This window comes from Netta rufina (assembly GCF_964035555.1).
Source record: "Netta rufina genome assembly, chromosome: 5".
Classification (NCBI taxonomy): Eukaryota; Metazoa; Chordata; class Aves; order Anseriformes; family Anatidae; genus Netta; species Netta rufina.
In genome coordinates, this window is record NC_140128.1 from 49,260,721 (window position 1) to 49,284,465 (window position 23,745).

General features: G+C 42.4%; 1 protein-coding gene across 1 annotated transcript in view; it reads right to left on the bottom strand.

The window, feature by feature from the left end:
- Window positions 1-23,745, bottom strand: part of ITPK1 (inositol-tetrakisphosphate 1-kinase) — a 140,332-nt gene that overhangs the window by 53,844 nt on the left and 62,743 nt on the right. Inside the window, exons 4-5 of the mRNA XM_084287305.1 lie at window positions 19,138-19,263; window positions 7,485-7,602 (exon numbers count right to left, since the gene is read on the bottom strand). Of these exons, the coding sequence (XP_084143431.1) occupies window positions 7,485-7,602; window positions 19,138-19,263 (244 nt within the window). The remainder of the gene's footprint in view (window positions 1-7,484; window positions 7,603-19,137; window positions 19,264-23,745) is intronic.

Consider the following 23,745-nt stretch of genomic DNA (forward strand, 5'->3'; position numbering starts at 1 on the left):
TAGAAGTTAACAATGCATGACTGTTCATATTATTTCTTTATGGGCCCAAGAGACTGCAATAAACTTGATCTATCATCATGCTGACTCTTAACTTACTTTGGTTAGACCCACCTGATATTCCTGTCTCCCATAGCTTGGAAAAAACTAAGCAATTTGGATTTATCTGGAAAAAAAATAATAAAAAATTGCCACCTCAAAAGGAGGTTCATTTGCCTTTTCCAGAGTGATTACTAAATGTCCTGGAACACCACTGGTATGGGATGTTTGGCTCACCACATCAAAAGCAGCTTGTTTCTTTCTCTCTCTGTCTTTGGTCTTTGTCTTGTACTTTGTGATGTTTCAGTTTACTTTGTCAGCTCTCAAAGGAGTCACTTTTTTTGGAAAGTTATTTCCATTTGTAGTATCCACCTATCCAAACTTCACTTGACAACTTTGAAGGGCTCTAAAGACCAGAAGGCCTGAAGGCAACCAGAGCAACAAGGCCAGAGAGCGCCATGTGGGACAGGCACAATTCCTACCACTCCAATTATTTTCCCCTGACTTAACAAGGAGTGGTTCACCCCCAGCATACAGAGTTTAACAAGTTGAACGAATTGGATATTTCACTACAAATCCCACTAGTTCTGAAACATGCTCTAAGTACCTCTTGCCCACCAAACAGGTCACAACAGGGTGCAGCATACACCTGTAACACCACCACACCTTCTTCTCAGTGTCCTACCTTTCCATTTTCATCGATCTAAGCTGTATCCTGCAGAATCAGTGGTTTGTTTCCTTTATATAGAAGCAGCACAGTGACCTGAACCATGATCAGGGACATTCCAGAAGAGCTGACAGTCTCCATACAGCCATGCCTGCCTATGGATGCATTTAAATATCTCCATTTCCACCTCATACACAGTGCTTACACATCAGGAGACCAAAAAAAATCAGCACTTTCCAACCATTTCCAACCTTTACTGTAAGAAGAGTATGCCAAAGAGGAATGATAAGAAGAATCCTCGCTCCTCCTTTCCTAATTCTAGAGAAAGCATAACCTTCAAGAATTGGTCGATGTTCTGTTCTTAAAACAGAAACTGAAGGTGTCTTAGAAAAGCCATATGACAATGGTGTGCAGTGATTTTACCTCATAAAAGCCGATTCAGGCTTTCTTCTGGTTCGTCCAAACTCCAATCACAAAATTCATAAAGGTCTTGCTTAAATTGCTATAAACTTCTCCATGTTTTCAGTTTTATCGAGTACACACATGCTTTGAAATGATGCATATAGATGTAAAGCAAAAGTCACCAACACTAGCATGCAATAAATGGATAAAAGGGCCAGCTTTGTTTCTTTCTAGACGCTGATAAGCAAAGGAGACTGAAAGTGGGAAGCAGAATCCTCATATCTGGCCAGAAAAGGCACACAAGATTTAAAGAGTAAACCTAACGGCACCCAAAAATAACATCTGAACTTCACAGACAGGCTTATCTGGAAAGCTTAGTGACTGACCATCAAACCTACTGGGATAGAAGGCAACTGTTTGTTGGTTCAGGGAGTTCTGGCATGCTATGAGCCAACACCATTAAAATGCTTTGTATTTTCTTCTCTGGGTTTTGTGTCTGTGTTGGACTGCAGGATCTCCTTGAACAATGTCAAGCTCATGTATCTTAGCAGGCCAGAAGTATCAAGCCAGGAGAATACCGCTCCTGGTTGGAAGAACTGGGATCATGAGCAAGTTTTTTCATTTCCACATCGGCCTCTCCAGCTCTCTGGTTCCCCCCACCTTCTCCGACAGCTCAAAATGGTAAATTCTGGGAAAGGGGAAGAAGGGTATGAGGGGAAAGAAAAGTAATATTCCTATTTTCTGTTTATGAAATGGATAGCTTTCAGCATTCTTACCTCACAAATCCTTTTGTAAATTACCTTGACAAGAGCAAGCAACAGTACAAGACAGGAGATTCCAGCTTCCCTTTGTGGCTTCCCTCTTTCTTTTCCTGCTACCTCTCTCAGGATAGGAGTAGTCCTTTGGAAGCAGCTGTCTACTTTAAATTTCAAAGCCTGGCCTTTTTTATTGCAATACCAACTTGCCCTTGCCTCTGTAAACCTGATCCTAGGTGAATGAATGAGCTTTTATAAAAAAGATGCCAGGTGACACCTTTTTGGGTCAAAAGCCCCAGATTTTTCCCAGTTTGGCACAGTGGGGCTGAGATGTACAAAGGTGCTGACAGCCAGAGTACACAGCACTACCATGTTCAACACTGCTGTGTGCTGATGCCCTTTGTCAAGGTCCTTCCAGTTGCAGAGAATTTTAATTTCATTCCCATTACTTCCCTCCATGACTGTACACTAGTTTTCAGACAGAAATTAAAATGCAGAGAGGGAAGATGCACCACACTTGGAGCGAGGTAATAAGACATCTGTTTGTATGTGCTCTTGGAGGGAAGAGAACATATAATTAACAAAGAAGATTTCTGCATCCAAAACTTGGCCTGGCTATAGCAGTAACTAACATCCAGCCTTCTAACTCAGCTGTTTTAGTGACACATCCCTACATTGACAAGTGAGCTCAGGTGGATGATTTTAGGGCCTTTAAATTAAAAACAGATTTCTCTTTTCATTTTAATATGAGCTTCATATATAGATAGAGGTGCCTAAAGTTGACCGGTGTGAATATTCTTCTCCCTCCCCTCTGGCCAAACCTGCTAACTAAAGTAGGCCACACACATCAGTGACCACAGCTTCAAAAGGTGAACGTATAGCTATGTATATGAAGCTATTTTCAGGCACTTTAACTGGGTGGCCTCATTTTTGGAAGTTCTGAGTATGCCCCACTCCAGATATGTACATCCTCCATAACTTCCAAAATACAAAGTCAAACTACTTTCTTTGCTGTTGAATTGTAAGAACCCAGGTTTCTACTCAACAATAGACCTCTGATTTCTGATAAAACACCGCCCACTCACATTGCTCAACATCAGAGGCAGTGTACGTATATTTGGAAAAGAGGTTCCTGCCTGGAAAAACGTGGCATCTATAGGGAAGAGACAGGCAGACAAGTGTCAGGAGAAGAAAGAGATGCACAAGGGTGGCGTGCTGTGCCTGAGGTCATGAAGCAAGTCAAAACCAGCACCAAGCAGAAAACCCAGTCACAAATCAAGTGCCTTACCCATTACATCATGCTGAGCTGCTCTCCCAGGCACAAAAGATACATGCAGTTGTTCAAGAGGTATTTCTAAGACAGAGACTCAGAATCTAATAAAAAGAAATTCAGGGAAAAGCGAATGGTGCAGTGCTCTGTTCCTTAGTATTGCCCAAAATCAGAAAGGAGTGCACACAGCAACAGCATCTCATGTAATAGTAAACAGTCAAACATAAATGAATTCAGTTCCACACTGCGATGAAAATATCACAGCTAAATGGTTTTGTATTGTTTCAACTGTCCTCAGGGAATAATTCCCCTATTTCAAAAAAGATCATTAGGAGAGAGAGGAATTCAGGAACCACAACTAGGTTCATATGAGAACTCTTAAAACCACTTTAAAAAAAAAAAAAAAAAACAGGTGAAAATATTTATAGAAATGAACTCCAGGGTCTGCAATATCTGAGGCTCAACCACTGAAGAAACTTTTAGTCAGAAAGTTTCAGGCGACAAAAAAGGGAGCTGAATTTTATATGTAAGCATTAACTAGACAGAGCACCTAGCGCGTAGCAAGTTGATCAGTTTTGATTTTAATTCCTTCAGTTTAGATTATTACTATTACATTTAAAAGCCTTTAATCTTTAAATAAAAAGGCTATATTCCCAAGCCTACTCACAGTGATTATCTGTAATCATCTTAACCATAATTTAAGAAGTCAGATCTTGAACTCCAAGGTTGTAAGATGACAGCTTTTCAAGACGGTTTCAGAGAATTTAGTTATTTTTCATGAGGCTGAAGCTTCAAAAGGCTGACCCAGCCCCAACCATACAATAATCTGAAAAAATGAATTTTGTTAAATAATGCTCCTAATCTTTCACTAAACATTACAGAAGCTGAACTAGAATACTTTTGTATCACAAGTCATTCTTCACTGATAAGTAAACAAAGCCATACAGCTGCCAAGAGAACTCAACTGCCACGCCAAAAAAAAATCTTTTCAGTGATTTATTTCAAGATAGACCTGCCAGCTATGTAGGACACAAGCAGTGAGTGCAAACTTTATTTTTGAAGTCTTTTTTCAAAAGACTTAGAAGTGAAGGTTTCAGAATGACTAGGTCTTTTCGAGCTTGCACTCAAAATAACAGAGAACAGGAAAAAGAGGAAGTCACAGCCCTGATTGGACTATTTCTGAAAAAAAAAATATATCCATGAAAATCAATGCTAAAATAGCTTTTCATATATGTATACATATTTTTAGAAGAGAGTCCTACTTCCTTCCAAGGGAGATATCACTATCTGAACTGAAAAAAACAAAGGCACCCAGTGTTAGCTATATCCTACCCTGTTACACGGTGGGGTCAAGGTGAATCGTGGAGCAGGTTGCCCGGAGTGGTCATTCAGCCTCCTTCCATGGAGATATAAAAGCCCAGCTGGACATGGTCCTGCTTGGAGCAGTGGGGGGACTAGATGATCGACTGAGACCCCTTCCAGCCTGAAGTTCTGTGAACCCTGTGTTTCCACAGGTGGCAGCGGAAAGAGTGGTTGGTGCCAGTCTAGGACCTGGAAAGTTCAGGTTCAGCTCCATGCTTGGCACTAAACTGCACGTACAACTCTTCCCTGCTTGTAGTTCTCACTGTTCATTTAAGGGCTACAGACTGCAATAGACAAAGCTTGCAAAAAAATAAAAAATAAAATAAATAGACAAAGCTTGCAAAAGGCAAAGCTTGGGCCACAAAACATCTTTCCAGACCATTCTTGTGAGGCTGGATCACAATGCTTATTATTAAGATATTTGACTCCATAAAGAGCATGGAAAGGACTTCCAGAAATCCTAACAATGTCCAGGTGCCCAGTTTTAGGCACTTCATATAGTGATTCTGTTTTTCAGGCCATATGGAGAATTCACAGTTGAAAGGCATTAACTTGGATATCCGAAAGATAATTTCATTCAAAGTCAAGCTGTTTGTATAACACTGTGCCCTACTGCTGCAGAACACGGTCACCTCAGCAACATCCGACGTTTCCAACGATGCAGGCAACACGGAGCAGGATTCAGCATTGTGCAAAATGGAGAGAGCAGAACACATGTCCATCCTCCCTTCAGCCCAACTGGCATGAATCTTTAATTATACAGTTCTGTTAAGGTGTACAGGCTTAAATGAAATGCAAACTGAAGATCATAAATGAAGACTACTTTGTTTACAGGTACTTTACAATGTAATTCAATTAGAGGTTAGGATTACCTGAATCCAAAACTGCCCTATAAATCAGATGATGAAATTTAAAGGTTTTCAAAAGCAGAACATTCCTCCTTACACATATATCGAACCCTCCAGAGCTTATGGCATTCCTTTGGAAGAGGGAATCCCTTGCACTGAGCTTAGTGCACCACGTCACTTTTGTATCCTCTGATAAAATGGGTTCTTTTCCTTGCAGCTACATACTAGGATATTATTCTTGGTAGTGACTTCCTTCTGAAATTCCAGAACAAAAAAGATGCAACTCTTAAGACCTTATGCTATTTACAGATGTATTACTTCTTGTTTGAGCTCTCTAAGTGCTCATTGCCTTGGGATACGACATGACAGCTGCAGAGCAGAAAACACAGTTTAGCAGGTGAAAACAAGGAGGGGAAAAAAAACACCACAAAGTCTAGAGGGATGCAGCTTTTTTTGGTCTCCTGAATTTCTCACCACAGATGATTACATGTGGGAATACAGAGGCTGGTCTACTTGGACCAGAGTGAGAAGTTAGCCAATTATTCAGCTCTCTTGAGATTTCCCCTCCTAAGTACAAAGTTGGTTCAAGGTCTCTGCCGTAATATTTCTGATGATGAGAAAAAAATAAGCGGAGATGTAGCAGGGGCACTTGGGGTGGGTGTAGATATGGTCACCTAACATTAAAGCAGCCAGTGAAAATGGGTGATGCCTTTTTCTACTTCATTCCTAGATTTTATTAACAGCTTCTCTTTAACATGTCACTTTTAACTGACACTTTAACTCTTCCTTAAGGAAGAAAAATTTACTCTTTTTTCTCACCAGTTTGACCAGAGAAGGCCATGATACGTGCAATTCAAAGTCCTTGGAAACACTGGATGCTCTCCTGAGTATAATGTTCCCAGAGATATAACACCACCAACAATATCGATAATAACTTAAGGAAAAACAAACAAACAAACAAACCCATCCTGAATCTCTCTGCTCCTAGAACAAAAACCAATCCCTTCCTCGGAGTACAGGTCTCCCTTAGAACCCTTTTCCTACTCACACACAGCAATAACTACTCCAGAAAAAAAGTCCTTTTAAACTAACTGCACGTTTTCTTGTAAAGAGATTCCAAAGCATATGGGAGAGTGCTGCAATTATCGGTCATACTTTTACATACTTGAGAGGGTCATAAAGTCACTACTTATGAGGCCAGGCAGGTCAGATGCAAACAATACATCTATAAAATCCACAATTATAAAAATACAAATTGATGAACTTCTTAGGTGCCCATGAAATAGTGCTAACACAATTGTAATGGCAATTGCAGTAACACCACATTAGAACATAGTTCAGAAATGCAATTTCCCTAAATTATAGTCATCTAATGTATGAAACAGTTGCTTCAAGAGCTGATCTAAAACTGAACAAAAAAGCCAAGAAATATTTCAAGAAAATGGCAAAAGAAGAAATAGAAAGGCAGTGAAAGACTCACTTAACCTAACAGTTAACATGGTAAGATGATAGCATTATTCAGGTTAAGAGGCATGACCTCCAAATATGGGATGGCAACTCTAATGATACCAATTAAAGGCAACAGTCTGTGTCAGGTAGCCAGCCAGCACCAGAGGAGCGTTTATGTTTCTTCCAAGCAATTAACTTGAGCATGCTTCCAGCTTCCAGCCTTTCTCAAATATCTTAGCTCTACTTAGAATTTAATTTCTTTCAGTCTTTTCCAAAATATTTTTTTTTTCTTCCATAAATCTCCCCAAAATTCAAGCCTTCTGGTGAAGCCTAAGGATTCTTATGATAAGCTGTTAAGCTTGTCGAGTTATTTCAATTTACTAGCATGCACAGAAAGAATGTTTTCCAGGAGCTTTCTGGGGTTGCTCACTGTAGTAAATACACTGTCCATTAAACCCATATCATGTTCTTAACCGGATGTAAACCTCCTTTGCATACTTTGAAGAAGAAGAGCACTGGAGTCCAGAATGCAATCCTGTGACACTGGAATGCTTCGGTGTTTGTGCTCCCATGGAGCTAAAGAATGTGAGAGGCCCAAAGCCACTATTTGACACCTCACAGCCAACCTCCAGAAGCCAGCTGCTTCCCTACGAGTCACAATAAAAGCCTCCTGGGAGAGCAGGCAATTGGCCTACCTTGCATGTACGCCTCTATTTGCCGAATGAGCTCGTAAGACTTGGATCGGTCCAGAAGCGTTCGAATAGCCGGAAGAGGGTCCAGGATGATGGTTTCTGGATGAGCATCAATATACTCCTGCAAAACAAATACAAAGGAAAAAAAAGGTATTAGGTTGGCTGAAGACTGTGGAAAATACTGAGATGGAGAAGAGAATAAAGTTAAAAACCCCAGTCAACGTCCAGCTTCTCTGCTAGAGGAGGCAAAAGTAAATTGGCAATGCAGAAAGTGACCAGACAGTCTAGACACTGACATTTGAAACAAACACAAACATGACAGCTAACTCTTTCAGGATGGCAAATTCCTCCTGTAGACTCACCATCAGCAGTGAAACCTGCGCTGCAACCCCATCAACTCAGAAGGGAGCCAGTGGCAAAGTGCCACAATAACAGCTGTGAGCAGGGCAAAGAAGAGCAATTAGGAGAAGAAGGATGACATGCTGCTATCTTGGGGTCAGCCCTGTATTGAGTTACTCCACACGAACATCAAAACTGCCTGAGCTAAGCTCAGAACTACATCTGTGTTCTTTAATGTTGTTATCATTACTGTCCTCTAGCTGTGCTGAATGCTGTATTACAAGATGAATGATAAAGGCTAGATTTTTTTTTGGCTGAGCTGAGAAGATTGCTGTTTTACTGTGTCTTCATTAAGGTCTCAAAGCACCCATCTTGCCATTTTTCTAAGCTCTCTCCTCACCACAAAGCAAAGTAACGTTCCCATGGATGTCCTCCTTGCAAACTCAGCTCCCCATTCCCTGAAGTCATGACTGCTCTGCTGCATCTTGGCCATGAACGTATAGACAGCTGATGGTACTGCCCTTGCAAACCCACCCATGGCTACAAAACCTTCTTCTGTTTCTCTGAACAGAAGCCTAGTTCCACTTTTTCATCCTTGCCTGAACTTGACCCCATGAAGTCAATGGATAAACAAGAATCCATTTTATCCCATCCAAAATAGGACAGACATTTCTGAAGTTAGCATCTGGCTTTGTTTAACCCAGCATCTGAAAGCCATCTTTACATTTCCATTTGTTTAAATCTATTCATGTACACGCATGGTAAATGCCCCTGCGAGTCCCACACTTTCATGAAAACCTACTTCCTTTTTTCAGTTGCTTCAGAGAAAAAAAAACATGCTCCAAAAGACACTAAGGTGTATGATGAGGTGGCCACAGGAGATGCACTTTTCTAGGCACCGAGATGGGAGAGAAAAGACTCATGTCCCTGGCAAATGATGTTCTTCCAGACACTAACTGGGGAAGCAGTTCTCCCCCGGCACCCAGCACTGGCAAACTCTCTTGCTGCTGACTGCACAGTCTGGGCTGATGGCTTGCTAAAAAGGGATTATTCTCTTGAGGCTAAGAGGATCCAGTGCTGTGGTTTAGTGAACCCACTGCATCAGCCACAACATAGAAGTAGTTTTCCTTCACAGGGCCACAAGGCACACTTCAGCTGCACTAGATGTCTGACAGAATAAATAACCCCTGCAGAACAAATAAAGTGAATTATATATTATTATATATCCCTAAAGGTATGCTCAGCTTCGCTGCTACCTGGGAAAGGTGAGGGACAGAGCCTTTCCCAGGGACTGTCACCACAAGCATCAGGCCCAGCTGCTGCCTCACCCTTGCAGCGCCCCTGGACAAAAAGCCCCCTCTGGCTCCCTGGAGCACAAGCTGGGTTTGTTTCAAGTCATCAGCACTGTGAACAGTTTTCATTAGTCTCCTGTCCCCAATACTTTCAGAGTTTCAAGCAAAGCAGTCAGCTTCCACATACAGAATAAATTTGCTTTTTGGAGAGAGAAACTTGTTACTAACGCCTCTCAGAGCCCCGTGTGTGTCCGTGCGCGCAGGCACTTTCACACAGCCAGAAGACACCTTGTGAGGCTGGAATGATCCCGTGATTAGGGAATTAGTTTAAACTTGCTGATCATGAAACGTTACTTGGAGTATCTCAACACATCTACATGGCTCCTTCAGCCCCTCTATGCCTCATCTGAAGAGTTTGGAAGCTACCACACATTGGGCAGCTTTGTGAGCAGAGGGACGGGGTGGTACATGAAGGACGGCCAACATGGTGCTGGGGGGCCGTGTGAGCACACAGCAAACAGAGTGAGACCTACAGTTCCGCAACCTGATCCCGACACGGATCTAACAGCAAACATCCTGCAGTGTTTCTGACGGGTGTACCAGCTCTTCCTTTTGTACTGCAGTGACTGCCCCTCTGGTCCTGATTCCGCACTGAATTTAAGCTCCACTCTGCCCATCCTGGCCCACTCTGTACACACTAATCCTTCCCTTCACACATATATTTGTCCTCACTTCAGTTTCCATCCCCTCCACTCCCCTCCAAGGACAGAATGACGTTTCCCTCTCTTGGTTCCTTGTGCAGCTTCCCAAATCCTCCTGATGCTCACCTCGGCATTATTGACTATCCTCCCTGCCCTGTCTTCAGGTATATTCCACATTATTTTGGCTCACGTTACTCTATGTATTTCCAGAAGTACAAGTGTTTTTTAATGAGTTCTGTAGGAAACTTCATGGTGCTTTATTTATAACGATAATAGCTCTAAACCATATTATAAGATCATCCAAGCACTAAGCTTGACACAGCATAATGAAGTTTAACAGCAATGAAGGCATAATCCTGAGGCGCTGCTACACCAGGCAAGGCTTCAACAGCAGCGAGCATCGTAGCTGGCTTTCCAGTGACTGATTTCTCATCCTGCTGCCTTAAGGAGACTCCAAAGAGCTCTGGAAGGCAAACACAAAATAACCAAAGAGCATGAAGGTGGGGGCTGTTTCTCAGAAGCCATTTAGAGCCTGGAGGACTTTAACAAGCCCTGCTCGTGTTGAAAAGAACTTCACAGTGAAAGACAACAGCCCCTTCAAACATACACAGGAGCCTGAACGCAAGCTGGTTTTTTATTAATAAAATGAAATGAAATGAAATGAAATGAAATGAAATGAAATGAAATGAAATGAAATGAAATAAAATAAAATAAAATAAAATAAAATAAAATAAAATAAAATAAAATAAAATAAAATAAAATAAAATAAAATAAAATAAAATAAAATAAAATAAAATAAAATTTCTTGGCATCAAACATGTTTCAAAAACTATTCTTCAGATATTCTTCTTTTATAGGCTTAAGTAGTCAGCCACAGGGCACAGGAATGGCAAAGCTCAGAGACTGTCAGCAAAGGGCCATAAAAACCTGCATCAACTGAGTAAAGCAAAGGACCGGGACCAGAAGTGAGTGTCTCCTAGAGCTAATCTGGGGGTTGGCTACACAGCTCTCATTTTAGCTAATCCAGAAATGGCCTGCTCTTTGAGGCACAGAAGTCTGTCAGCACAGAACAAGGCTGATGTATTTGTATAGGGCATCTCTCCTTGGACACAGCTAGTGGTTAACTCCTGAAGAGCTGTTTCAGGGACAGAAGCATTTAAATGCGCTCAGGTCCTTATAACTCTGCATCTGTTCTCATGGCATTGTGTGTTGCTTGGATTTCCATCACAAAGCGTTAACCCTGCATTCAAAAGCAGAAGCATTGAGTTGCAGCAGGATCCCCAAAGCAAATGCCAGGCCTCCCCTTGGGCATGCATGCTGCCAACACTTTGAGCACATGCAAAAGAAAGAGCTCCAGTATCTACGTGCAGGAAAGCACTTTAAAGGAAAATCAAGTCCAAACCTTAACACTTACATCCCACAACAGGAGAATACAATAGGAAAATTTTGTCAGCTTCACAGGAATAATTACGGTAGCATATATGAGATCTTCTGTACACTTCGATTCTTTACTAGGTACAGCTGCACACTCAGCAACCACATTTTTTTTAATGTATGGCTTTACAGACCAGAAAACTCTCAATTTAGCCTGAGCAGTAGCATTCTTCTCATGGCACAGAATAGCTCCACCACCAGAAATACAGATCTGTCGATGAACATGAAATGGTTGCATCTAAGAATTTTGATAGCAGCTGAGCTACTACAAATGTGAACTTGAAAATGAAGCAGTTGCAGAAAGAAAGAAGAAACACTGAAGCCAAGGGTCTGTATTCAGTAAATCACAACCTTTCAGCTTTTACTGTTCAGCTCTTCTCTGGTCATTCCAACAAAAGAACTGAACTTTATTGTGATGGATTTACCAAAGACTGGTATCCAACTGTAGGCTCCAACAACCCAGACAACAATCTGTTGGATATTTAGGCTTCCCTGCAGTATTTTGAAAGGGCTGTCCCTGGGCTGCAGTTCAGCTTGACCCAGACAATGTCTGTGTTTTCCTCTTCCTAATCTTTGACATAATAAAAGCAAACAAGAAAAAAAAAAAAAAAAAAAAAAAAAAAAGGACTTTTAGCAGATCCTCCTTTGTTTGTACTCCAAGCTTGGCATTCAGTAATCCTCTGAACCATCCCTGTTACTGGCAGAAGGCCAGCAAAGAAACCTGAAATCAAAAGAGCTTCAAATGAGAGAATCAAATGAGAGACCAAGCATCTGATGTTCCCTATTAAATACCTCTGGATATAGCCCAGAGATTAAAAAATAGCTTTTCTTGAGAAGCATATATATAGATGAGAAGAGAACTGATTGTCATTTTACCCAAAAAAGGTAGTTAATGATTTTTTTTTCCATTTTAATATTTTAACAGAAAGTTTATACAGTATCTACTGCAAATATTAGGTCATTAGATGATAAGAGATACTCACTGACTCATTGACTCGATTTTATTACTAAGTAATAAAACTTCTATAACCTTTTGTTTAAGATTAAACAAAAGCTCCATATAAAAATGTTAGCAAATGAAACAGTAACAGTGTTTGGATTTGTGTTTTCCTGTGTACAGAAACACAGAGATGACTGCTTACAACAACAAACTGACGTTTTTCAAGGGAGAAAACATGTATAGACAGAAACAAAATTTATCTAAAGACTTTGCATCAGATTCAGACTTAAATTATAGAAGTTCCTGTTCAGTGTCTTGGGTGGTGATGCTCTCTTTTCATGGGCACTTCTTTCCAGGAGGAAAGGTACAGGTAAGGTGGATCCTGAATAAAAACTAATCTCAAAAATGTTTGTCTCTTTAAACCTAAACAGATTCCTACAGTGGTTGGGAGGGATGAGGGTGGTGGCACAGGGCAGTGGACAGAAACCTCCTCTGTTCCTTTTCTATTAATTTCACATCTGAAAGTAACTTTGAGTACTCAGCTTCCTTGATTTTCCTTCAGGAGTCCACCACAGCTTCATTTTGCAAATAGCTATCCCCAGGAAAGCCATCCTAAAACAGTTAGCACTTGGAAGGGAGATTTTTAGTTAATTCTGCCTGCTTACAAGGCTCTTCCAACACCAATATAAGAGAATTATTTTTCAAATGGGAAAAACACAGGCGCTGCCCTGTGAATTCAAGTGTAAATAGACCATTTCAACTCTCTCTCTCTCTCTCTCTCCCTGGCCCCTCCAGTATGAAAAAAACTTCTAAGCTTTGAAAGTTTCCTTTGATTTTTCACTTCCCTTTTTTCAGCGGAGCACATGAAAAAAGAAAAGAATCACACAAGTATTTTCAGAGTACAAAGGTGGTAAGTAGAATAACAATGGGCTAGTATATTAAAAAGAAAGAAAGAAAGAAAAAAAAAAAAAGAAAAAAAAAACTAAAAATGCACTGGCATCATCTCTCTCCACAAGTACATACCCAAATCATCTTTTTGAAGCTGATACTTCTGATGAAAGCAATCAGTGCAGCAAGAACAATGCACTCCACCCTCCAGAACAAGAGTAATGCCTAACTTCTCTCCTTCCAAAATATCTCCCTAATTTCCCTTCATCCCAGCCCTAAACCCTTCTAATAAATCAAGAACAGAAGAGCTCTTCCTGGACAACTTCACAGTAGGAAAGTCAACGGTAGGAAATATGGGGCAGGGCTTGGGGGGATGAATAGAGGGGTAGGAAATGTTTTCAGTTTTCATTAACTGCCAGCAGAGGTCTAGGAATAAAAATCGTTTGTGATCCATCTTTTCAAGAAGGCTAATGCAAAGAGAACCTGTTCAACAAAATGTCAGAAAGACAAATTAATAACCCTATTGATTTTCCATCACTTGGGCCATCAGTGTGAATGGAACAGACAAGTACGAAGCTGCAATGAATAGAGCTACCCAAGCCCCTGTGCAGCTATGACAGGCAGCTGTTCAGGGAGTATTTTGCTGTAATCACAACAAAGTTTCCCTAGTCAGCAGTGGCTTACACCAGCCAAAACAGACTCAGCTTTCAAAGTCATAAACTTTGTCTGGAGGGCAGGAGCTGGAGTTGTTTGATTCTCTTTCTTATCAAGGCGAAGGGAACCAAGCACCAGCAAGTGAAAGGGACCCTTGCGGACTCTTCCCACCTGACTTCTCCCCCACATTCCTCTGGTCAAGAAGGAACCACCAAGGACTTTAATGCTTTTGTTGTTGTTGTTTGCTTTTACTGGCTGGCAAATGATCTATGTTCAATCAGATGAGCCCAGTGTTGCTGTGGGTAGGAGGGGAGACTAATCATCTCTATGTTCTGCAGCGTTAAGGGCCTATGTGTCCTATGGAGCAAACTGGAAGTTTTCTCCACTTTGCACTTCATGAACTTCACCTGGTGCTGCACATGGTCTTCACTGCAGCTTTGGAGGAGATCACCAAGCACTCATCACTAATCTTAGGTGGAGTCTGGTTTGCAGCTGCCAATACTCTCCAGAGGAACTGCTGTCCAGACCACACATCCAAGCAGTATGAAGACCTCGGAAAGCTCAATCCCAAAGTCTTCTTCAGCTAAATGCCCTTGGTCTGTAAATTAGGTGTAATTATAGCTACTACGAGTTTGTTTCAGAGCTCCAAATAGACAAAAAAAAAAATCCTTATCACAGCCATTGTGAGTTGACATTAGAGAGCTCTTCATATTAATCTCAAAAAGGAGCTAATGCTATTTTATTTCATTTATGACTTGCAGAATAAAAACTTGGGGATGCAAATGGGATTGCCTAGATGACACGATGAAGGCATGAATTGAACCCACATCCCTGAACTCCTTTCTGATTCTTTAGGCATTATGTTCTACTTCATTGCAGGAAGATGGCATCCTCAAGAAATAGATAGATTAGATTATACATTGTTTACTGAACAACCAAGGATTAATGACAGGGAGAAAAGAAAGAATATCAAGTTCTTCTCTAACATACTTTTTTTTTTTAATATTGTCATTTGCAGTTCAATTTAATATTCCTAAATATGAAGGCCTTGAAGGCACTAGGCAGCTGTACCCAAGCATTTATAAAAAGAATTAAGTTTCTTAGTGCAGCCCTACAGCAGCCGCTCTAGAAGATGCCTGGCCAAAGCCTGCTGTTGCAAGCACAGCAGTGCCAAATTCCAATATGGAAAAATGCTCAAAAGAGACTAACCCCACCATTACCAGTGACGTGTAACGAAGATGAAAGATCAGAGGAGTCATTAACACATGAGCAGAGTTCACCTGCACAGAAGACTGGTATAAGGCAATGCTTTGCACCCATTGGGTGTTTTTCACCCATTTTTTTTTCCCATACAGTTCAACTGTTAGTTGAACAAATTTATTTAACAAGATTGGTATTAACCAATCAAGTCAGGAGACAGGAAGCTATTTCTTCTGCATCTGACTTACTCAGACCTTATCCTCAGTTCCATCCATCTCTATTACTTGTGCTCTGGAAAAAATACAGAAAGTAGGTATTATGGTGGAAATAGATTTTCTAATGATACAATTACTTTTTAATTAACAGATCTCAGAGAATTTAAGGGTGCTCTGACTTAGATGTTCCATATGCTCCAGGTGTGTGAGCAATACTTTGCTTCTTACAACATTTGACATATAATACAAATTTCCAGTATTACCAAAAGGAAAACTTCCAACTTCCCATCAGCATACGAGAAATTTTTACAGGCAAATCACAAAGTCCTTTATTAATAAATAGAGATCAGTTTATGAACAGGGGATGGTAAATTAAGGCATAGAAAGGCAGGTGTATTCTTAATAACAAAATAGTGGAGATGGTCAGACAGACTATAAAACTGAATTTCAGCCCTATTATCCGGTTCCTGGATTACAATTATTTCTGTTTTACTCTACTGTAACCCAACCCTGTTCCTGGCTAATTTGCTTTCCATTTAGTTCTCTGTTATTCTTAGAAGGCAGCAGACAGGTCTGCAAAAATAGGTAACAAAACAGAATGCTCTCGTGCCTTGCAGATATTTAAATCAATTCATCGCTATGCAAATCCTACAGAATGGATCTGCCTTCCTGTATCAAATACCTCTGCTGGTACTCTCCAGGACTCCCTGGTACACCTGAGACGACTGTTCTCACCGATACAGGAGTTAGCATGCCTCAGGAAGCACATCCCCAGCCCAAATCACTGACCTGGGAGGTCTCCTGTTCCTCTACACTGTGTGATAAGGACCATGCTACCAACAAAAAAAATAGGCACATGGAAACAGGGGCAGTGATGTTAACACAGCTGAAGTTGGCAGTATGGGAGAGAAAAGCCATGCTGTGTATGCCTACACAGGGAGCAGACAGATTTGTTAGCCCCAAATCTTAAGGTGTGGGGGGGTGGGATTGTTAATGGCTTCCTTCGGAGTCCACTGAAAAGAAAGATTTACGATATTCAAGATTAGCAAAGACAGCAAGAGCTGCAGCACAGCCCTAAGGAACAGCAAAGCACAGAAATGCTACTGCCCTGCTTCCTTTAGCATGTGGAACAGAAACGCTATCCACAGCCTGCAAGCCCTGGCCGCAGGAGATGCTGGCAGGTCAGCAGCCCCGGGACGATGAGAAGGGAAGAATTGCAGCTGATATCAGTGGGAGGGTCCCCATCCTGTGCGCCCTGCCACATGGGATTTCAGCACAGCTGTTTCTGATGCGTAACTCTCTAAACTTCCACTGGGAGTGCGTAAGGAGGCTGTAAGCCTGCTGGGAGCATGCTTGGTTTTCTTCACAGCCTTGGCTGACCCTGCACAACAGTGAGACTCCTTCCCACCTGCCAAGCTCCCCCAGCATCTTGACTTTGATCAGAAAGTCAAGGTAGTGAAACTGATGCCGTCATGCACACCAACAGCAAACAAATTTGATTAGTCTGACAGAAATGTATGATTTCTGCAAGTTCTGCCAAGATTTTATGTATGGTCTCCTATTCCTGCCCCTGCCACGACGTACATTGTAAAGAAATATGTAGAAATTTGAGATCTCTGCAGTAAGCAATTGCATACTGAAACTAAGTTATATTTTCTCAAAAAAAAAAAAAATCAAGCTGCACTATATAAAATACCTTATTCCTGACAAAAGCTTTAAAGACAGAAATAATATTCAAAATACATATCTTATTTTTATGCTCCATTAACCACTATATGCAAATTAGACATTTACCATTTCTGAAAGTTAAAAACAATTTAATTTCTAATAGTCTGTAGTTAAAAATTACTACTATATTTGATATCAGCATCTGAAAAAATTAACTGCCAGAGGATCAGTGATAGACTTTTAACTTATGTGGCTCTGAAGCATTTGGGAATGTTAGAAGAGACTTCAGAAGGGGGAGTTAGGTTTCTGGTCTGTAGGTGCAGTTTTGTTTGTTCGGGTTTTAACATTTTCTGTTGTTTTAGGCCACTGCATCTCTATTCAGGTGATATAATTCTTTCGCAAGCACCATCAAAAACAATACAAAGAACAAGTCCCTAAACTAAAGGATAAATGTGTAAATGTACAAATACACCACTTATCTCTCAGCACTCAGAATCCATCCCACAGACTCATTAGATAAAAGTCACATTTTCACTGAGATTCTAATTTAAATAGGTTTAAAAACAAAGCTTCGATATTTAAGCTATTCAAAAATAATGGATTACGTTCTTTAAATGCTAGCAAAGGTACAGAGAGTAATGTCAAGGTATCATACTGTGATTACTTAAAGAAATTTACTGGGGCAAGGGACTTATCTCTAGCAGGTCACTTTCCCTCTAATAGCATTCCACTGGAGCAGCAGCTGTCACACTGACACAACAGCCCATTAAGTTCTCAGCCAAAGCCAGGGCTCTCCCTGCAAAGTGCTCTGCCCCATTTCATACTGAACTTCACCTTGGCAGTTAAGTGCAGCTTAAGGAAAATATGTCCTCTATACTTAGCACTGCTTCTTCCAGACCTCACTCAGATACTTGCAGAAGTAACAGCCTATGACCTTAGCAATTAAATGCAGTAAGTTGGCTAGCTGAAATTCTTACTAAAAATATTCAATAACCATTGAAGAGTTCTTGCTCAGGAATAAAAGAAATGTGTTTCAGATACTAACTATTGCCACACACTAACTGTTCACTAATGCTTACACAATTTCCCTATCAGCATGTTTTCCAGGGAAAAGTGGAGGTGCCACAGTATTACACAGAGGTGCAAATCTCTGTGCCTCACACTCAGGAATGCAACTGATGTAGGGAAGATTGGGAATCATGAATCTCATGAGTTTTACACAGCTGTGACCAACTCCATGTGTGTGCCCTTTCACATCTTTGGGCATCAGCTTTTACCAACAATATGTGCATTATGAAGCCAAATTAGTTGGCGTTTGAAACGGGCAAAGACTCTGAGCATTAGCAAAAGGTCCCTGAAGTCCATCTTTCCACATGCTGCTTTGGTCATTTGAAATTTCAAGCGCTGTGGGAACTGGGTGCCCATGCTCCTCATCTACTCTTCAGAGAACTGGTGCCAGAGGGCCAAACCCACAAGCCAAACTTTTCATCTCCTGGGTGAATTTGAATAATACACAGGCGGGAGGAAGTGGGGAAGCTTTGTAACTAGAGCAAAGAGAACATTTCCTCCATTAAGTACAATATTTTCTGCATTACTAGGAGTAGAACATTAAGCAGAGCAAACAGAACATGATTTCCCAAGACAGCAAACTTGTCAAAACTGCAGAATTTGTCTGAGCTGGTTTTGCACCTGACATAAGCATATTTCATAGTTTTCTCAAAATACCTTATTTAACTTTGCTTCTCTTTGAAAGAAAAGAATATACCTTTGATCAAAGCTATCCACCAGGAACACCACCTTTTAAAATGATAAACGCATCGTTATTCAGACTACTGAGAGGAATTCTTTGGGAAAACAGTTCTCTGTACCTTGAGGAAAAAAAGTTAATAGAACAGGATTGTATTAGAGGACAAAAATGCTGACACTCGCCTTGACTTATAGAAATCAGCATTCCGGGAAGCAGGACAACTGGACAGGACTGGGCCAAATTAATTCAGTATTTTCTATCATGCAGACAGGTATATGTAAAGGGCCCTACAAGTACCTGCTTTTCCTTGTAGACAACGCTAGCACGTCTGGAACAACATCAGGACAATGTTTTGTGGGAAACCAGTTATTATTAAGCTTACCAATGCAATGTCAAACCTATCCACAGTCCATTGTTGACTGACAAAATTTCTGGTGGGCTCCCTAGGGCAGTGCAGCAGTGTTCCTGAAAGCTCTTCTCATCAAACATCACCAACTGCACAGAGAACAGGCTGGATGTGCTGCACCAAGATCACCCTCCAGCTTGAAGGGCAGAAGGGCTGTGAAAGAGCCGCTTACCTGGAACCTTTGCACCAACTCCAGAGACTGGCTGTCGTTCTGGTCTGCTTCAAGGATGACATCTGTCAGTTTATGTATGATCACGTCCAAAGGGCCCTGGTCTTCAAGGGGTTTGGTGAGGTCAAGCTGAAGAAACCAGAGAGAAACCTTTTGTTAAAATGTGGAGGATCTGAGGCTCTCGTCCCTCTCCAAGGCATTCCCATCACACAAGTGGCATTTATACACTGCCTTTATTTTGATACATCACCTAAATCCCTGAGAAGTGACATTTCATTGGCTGCCAAAAAACTTTACTCAGAAATTTACTTCTCAGCAGTACACATCTAACTTCATGTAAAAGCAGTGAAATCGTTGCCAAGCATCCTTCATCCAAAGGCCTATCTGTGCTGCTTCTCCACCCTGAGCAAGTATTTCCCACTTCAGCTCTCTTCCCCATAGTTACACGTACGCACAAAAGGAATGAGCCAACAATAATTAGTGCCACTAATAAGAGGAACGCCTACCATGCCCTTCACCCTTCGGGACGGCGCAGAGCAGCACCCAGGGCAGTAGCACAGGTAACAAATACGCAGCTCAGGATCACTGCAGGCTCATCTGCTGCAGGGAGAGCACCGAGCTGCAGGGAGGAGCGCTGCACCCAGAGCACAGCAAATATGCTTTGGCAGGGAGCTGGGTAGGGGAATACAGGTTTGGGATGGGCTCGGCAGAAATTCAGCTCCAGACAGCAGGGAAGGGCCCAACAAGGGAGGCGATGTGTCACAGGGCTTGCTCCCAGTACCACGGCAGGGTTCAAGGAGCAGAGCGGCTACCTGTACTGGAAGAGGGTGGAGGTGGGGATCTCCTGAGGAATCTTAGGCAAGGCTCCTGGACCTGATGGGATGCAGACACAAGCCCTTACAGAACTCTTTAATGTCATTGTGGAACCTCAGACTCATCCCATCAGGCCATATATCCAAAAAGTAAAGATTCCTGCTACACAAGCAAAAAACCCTGCACCACGAGGACCACCCGGCTGCAGCACAGAGACCCGCAGAGGCCGGAGGATCTCCACCCTTTGATGTTTTCAGACCTGACTGGACAAGGCCTTAAATAACTTCATCTGAATTTAAAGCTGAATCTGCTTTGATCGAGGTGATGTACTAAAGACCTCCTCAGGTCCCCACCAAACACCCCAATCCCACGAAGCTTATCGGACCGCAACGTTTTCAGCGTAAATAACAGGCAGGCTGACATTCTCGACAACAAGCCGGCTGCCAGCAGCACAAAAGCCACCACAACATCAGCTGCTGCACCTGTAGGAGCTGTGAGATGCACTGCAGCAGCGGCAACTTACACTTGCAAATAGCCGAGTGAAACATCTTCGAAATGTAGGACAGAGGCATGCTGCGGAAGCTGCAGATGGCATCTGCTCCTACAGGCACGGGCACGTGCCTTCCCACGGCTGCCTCTGCTCCTGGCATTGGCAGGGAGAGGAGGAATGGCCGGGAGATGCCCCATCTTCACCATCTCGTTAGCTTGGGTTTTGTCCTATGTAATTTCCCACCGTGTAGCAATGGCTCTGCTTTGAGTGAAGGAGTGCCTTAATATGTTCCTGCTAATGGCCACAGGTTGAGGCTCTAGTGCTATCTTTGAAGTACTCCCGCAGATCCTAATGAGACTGGAAAACATATTGCACATCTTCTGAGGAGACTCAGAGGCACCATTTACAGGCGGGCAGCAGACCCTCTGCATGGGAAGATGATGCAAAAGACAGACAAGACGGACCTGATGGGGTATGGCAAGGCAGTCCCCAGGAGGCCTGGCTGTGCTAGCACATTTTGGCTCCCATGAGCAGTGCAAATCTAAGTGTCTGCAGAACCAAGGCAAAATGATGTGACTCAAAGCTTAGCTAAGGACATGGAAGGAGACCATCTACTTTTGTAACCAAATTCCAAAATATTAGTTAGTATCCTTAGAAGAAATCTCAGATGATCACACAGCTTCTCCTGACTTTTTTTTTCCTCTGTCTATCATATCTGGAGGGAAACTCCAAAACAAAGGGTCCATTCAACGGAGTCGGAAAGTTCCCAGTTGCCAAAGTATAAAAACGTGAATTAATCCTTTTCAGGGCTTCCACTTTGAAAAACAGTGAGAAGCAAGAAGTATCTGAGATTGGTTACCCCACCATGTTCTTGCTGCAGTTGCAGCTCAATCTGCACAGAAGCACTCAGAAACAAGAACACAGTCCTCCCTTTCAGCCCTGACCCAAGAATAGAAGAAGCCTTCAAGGCATATGCAGGCATTTTCAGCAGAGCGTTTTCCAGAAACGTAAGACATCTGGGCAGGGTAACTTCCTCACAACACTCGTGTCAGCTAAAACCAACAGGCGTATGCCGAGCACGTAAACAGAGTGCACCTACCAGGATTTGCACAGGCAAATCAGCAAGTGTCAAAAAGGGCCCCTGTAACAGTGCTCGGCCTCCTCCCTCGCAAATGAAGCAATCCTGGATGCAGCAGCACGCTCAGGCAGCTGCTCCACGGGCAGCTCAGCTTCAAGTGGCTCAGCGAGGGCAGCAGGTACATTTCGGCCACACAAACCTTCACAATTTGATCCGAGATTTCATGGATTGGAGGATCAAACCGCTCGCAAGAATAAGCTCTCTGTGTTCCGGGCCACGCTGTGGAAAGCAAATATTTCTGAGCCGTGTGGAATTTGGAAGTGTTCCACCTTCCTTTTATATACCAAGGCAAAAAAGTTGGGAGGAAAAAAAAAAAAAAGGGTTGAGGGGGAAAAAAGGAGCCTTTTCAAGTGGAGTATCAGACCCAATCATAAGTCACTGAAAGTACAGTGCAAAATTTCTGATGGCCCTCTGCTGAGACAAACACTGAATTCATTGTTTGTCATCAGCTGGAATTAGAGCCCTCCTACTTCCCTTCTCTTTCAGCATCTCTCTCTCCAAACGATCTTTGCATTCGACTCGATCACCCCAAGGTTTGTTTTTGAGCAGAACGAACGCCATAGCAACAGAAGGGAGAGAAAAGATTTATCAGCACCAGCTTGAAAAAACAGAAACCATAGCCATGGCGTGCTTTCTTCTGCAAAGTAGGCTACGGTCTGTATTTCCTATTCTGCTTTCAGAAAAAGAAAAAAAAAAGGCCAGCTGGGTATTGGTTTCATGTCATTGCTGCTTACCGCCAGAACCCAGCAGAGATCAGGTGAATGACGTGGAAGACAGCGTCAAAGCTGTACAAAATCTGTAGAAAACACCAGATACGAGGCATTTGCCTTCCCAAGTTTTACAAATCCATATACAGAAGAAAGCAACCACTAGATAAATGTCCTCATCACTACACTGCTCACCTTCCAGCAGGAAGGCTGGCTGGGAGTTAAAAAGCACTTCATGCTCAGAAACCTCTCAGCCCCTCCAGAGCAAGTTGTGTGTGTGCACGGCTCCATCGTCCTCCTCTTCCCTCCCTTCCTTCTGCTGTCCTCCAAGCACACAGCCAACACATTATCCAAAATCATTATACAGGAGGGCAGAAGAAGTTTGTTTCCACTAAGCGTAATTTGTTTAAAGTCTTGGGGTTGTTTTTCTCGGGAACACTGGCCATCCATGGACATTGTGGGGACGGGAGGGGACGGGCGCCTGGCGGCGTGCCACCGCTCCCCCGTGGTCCCAGCCGCAGCCCCGCACGCAGGCAGCTCTGGGAGCAGAGTTCAGAAAGCCAGGTCCAAGGGAAGAGGTCTGGAACCATTCACTCAGGGAAAAACAAACAAACAAACAAAAAGCCCTGCAAATGCTGGATTTAGAAGAAAATCATTTATCTAAATTACTAAAATTTTTTTTTTAATTTTATCAACGTCTCCATCCATGCTATAATCAACTGCATTTCAGAACCCGGCTCAGCAGGATTGCTTTTTTTCTTTAAAGCTCTTTTGCAGAAATAATTTTTGCATTATCATTCACATGAAATGAAGCCTGAATACCAACCTGTTCTGTTCTCTGAACTGAAGATGAGATCTGCCCCCTGCTACATCCCTGAGGAATGTACAACACATTTCTCCCTTTCCATTTATCCTCATTTTTCTCTTAATTTATTTCCATTTAAAAAAAAAAAAAAAACAAAATAAACCTCTTTTTCTTCAACAATTCTGCTCCCATTCTGCAAACAGCTAATGAGCTCCCCTCCCCAGACCACTGCAAAGTTTTGGCTTTGTTTCAGTTTTTATTTGATCTGCTGCTTACAGTAGGAGTGTGTGCACCTCTGCAAGCAGCCCGCCTTGCTGCAGAGGAAATCGTGAAACTTTCACCCAAAAGGGGTGAGTGAAGGTAAGGAGAAACCATCAGAGCCGATACCTTTATTCTGAGCACAGACCAACATCATCTTGAGTGCTAGAAAATTTAATTAAATGCCACACAAGGGGAAGTTCCGTCCAATTTTCCCTCCCTCCTGGTAGAAAGCCATCAGTGCTCTGCACTTCCACGACTCAGAGCCCCAAAGTCCCTGTGTGGCAGCTCCAACATTTCCTGGCTCTGAATCCTGCTCCCCAGGAACCGGAGGCGTAGCAGCAGCCTGACCCGACCTCCCTGCCCCCTGACGCCCGGGGCTGAATACAGCATTTTCTAC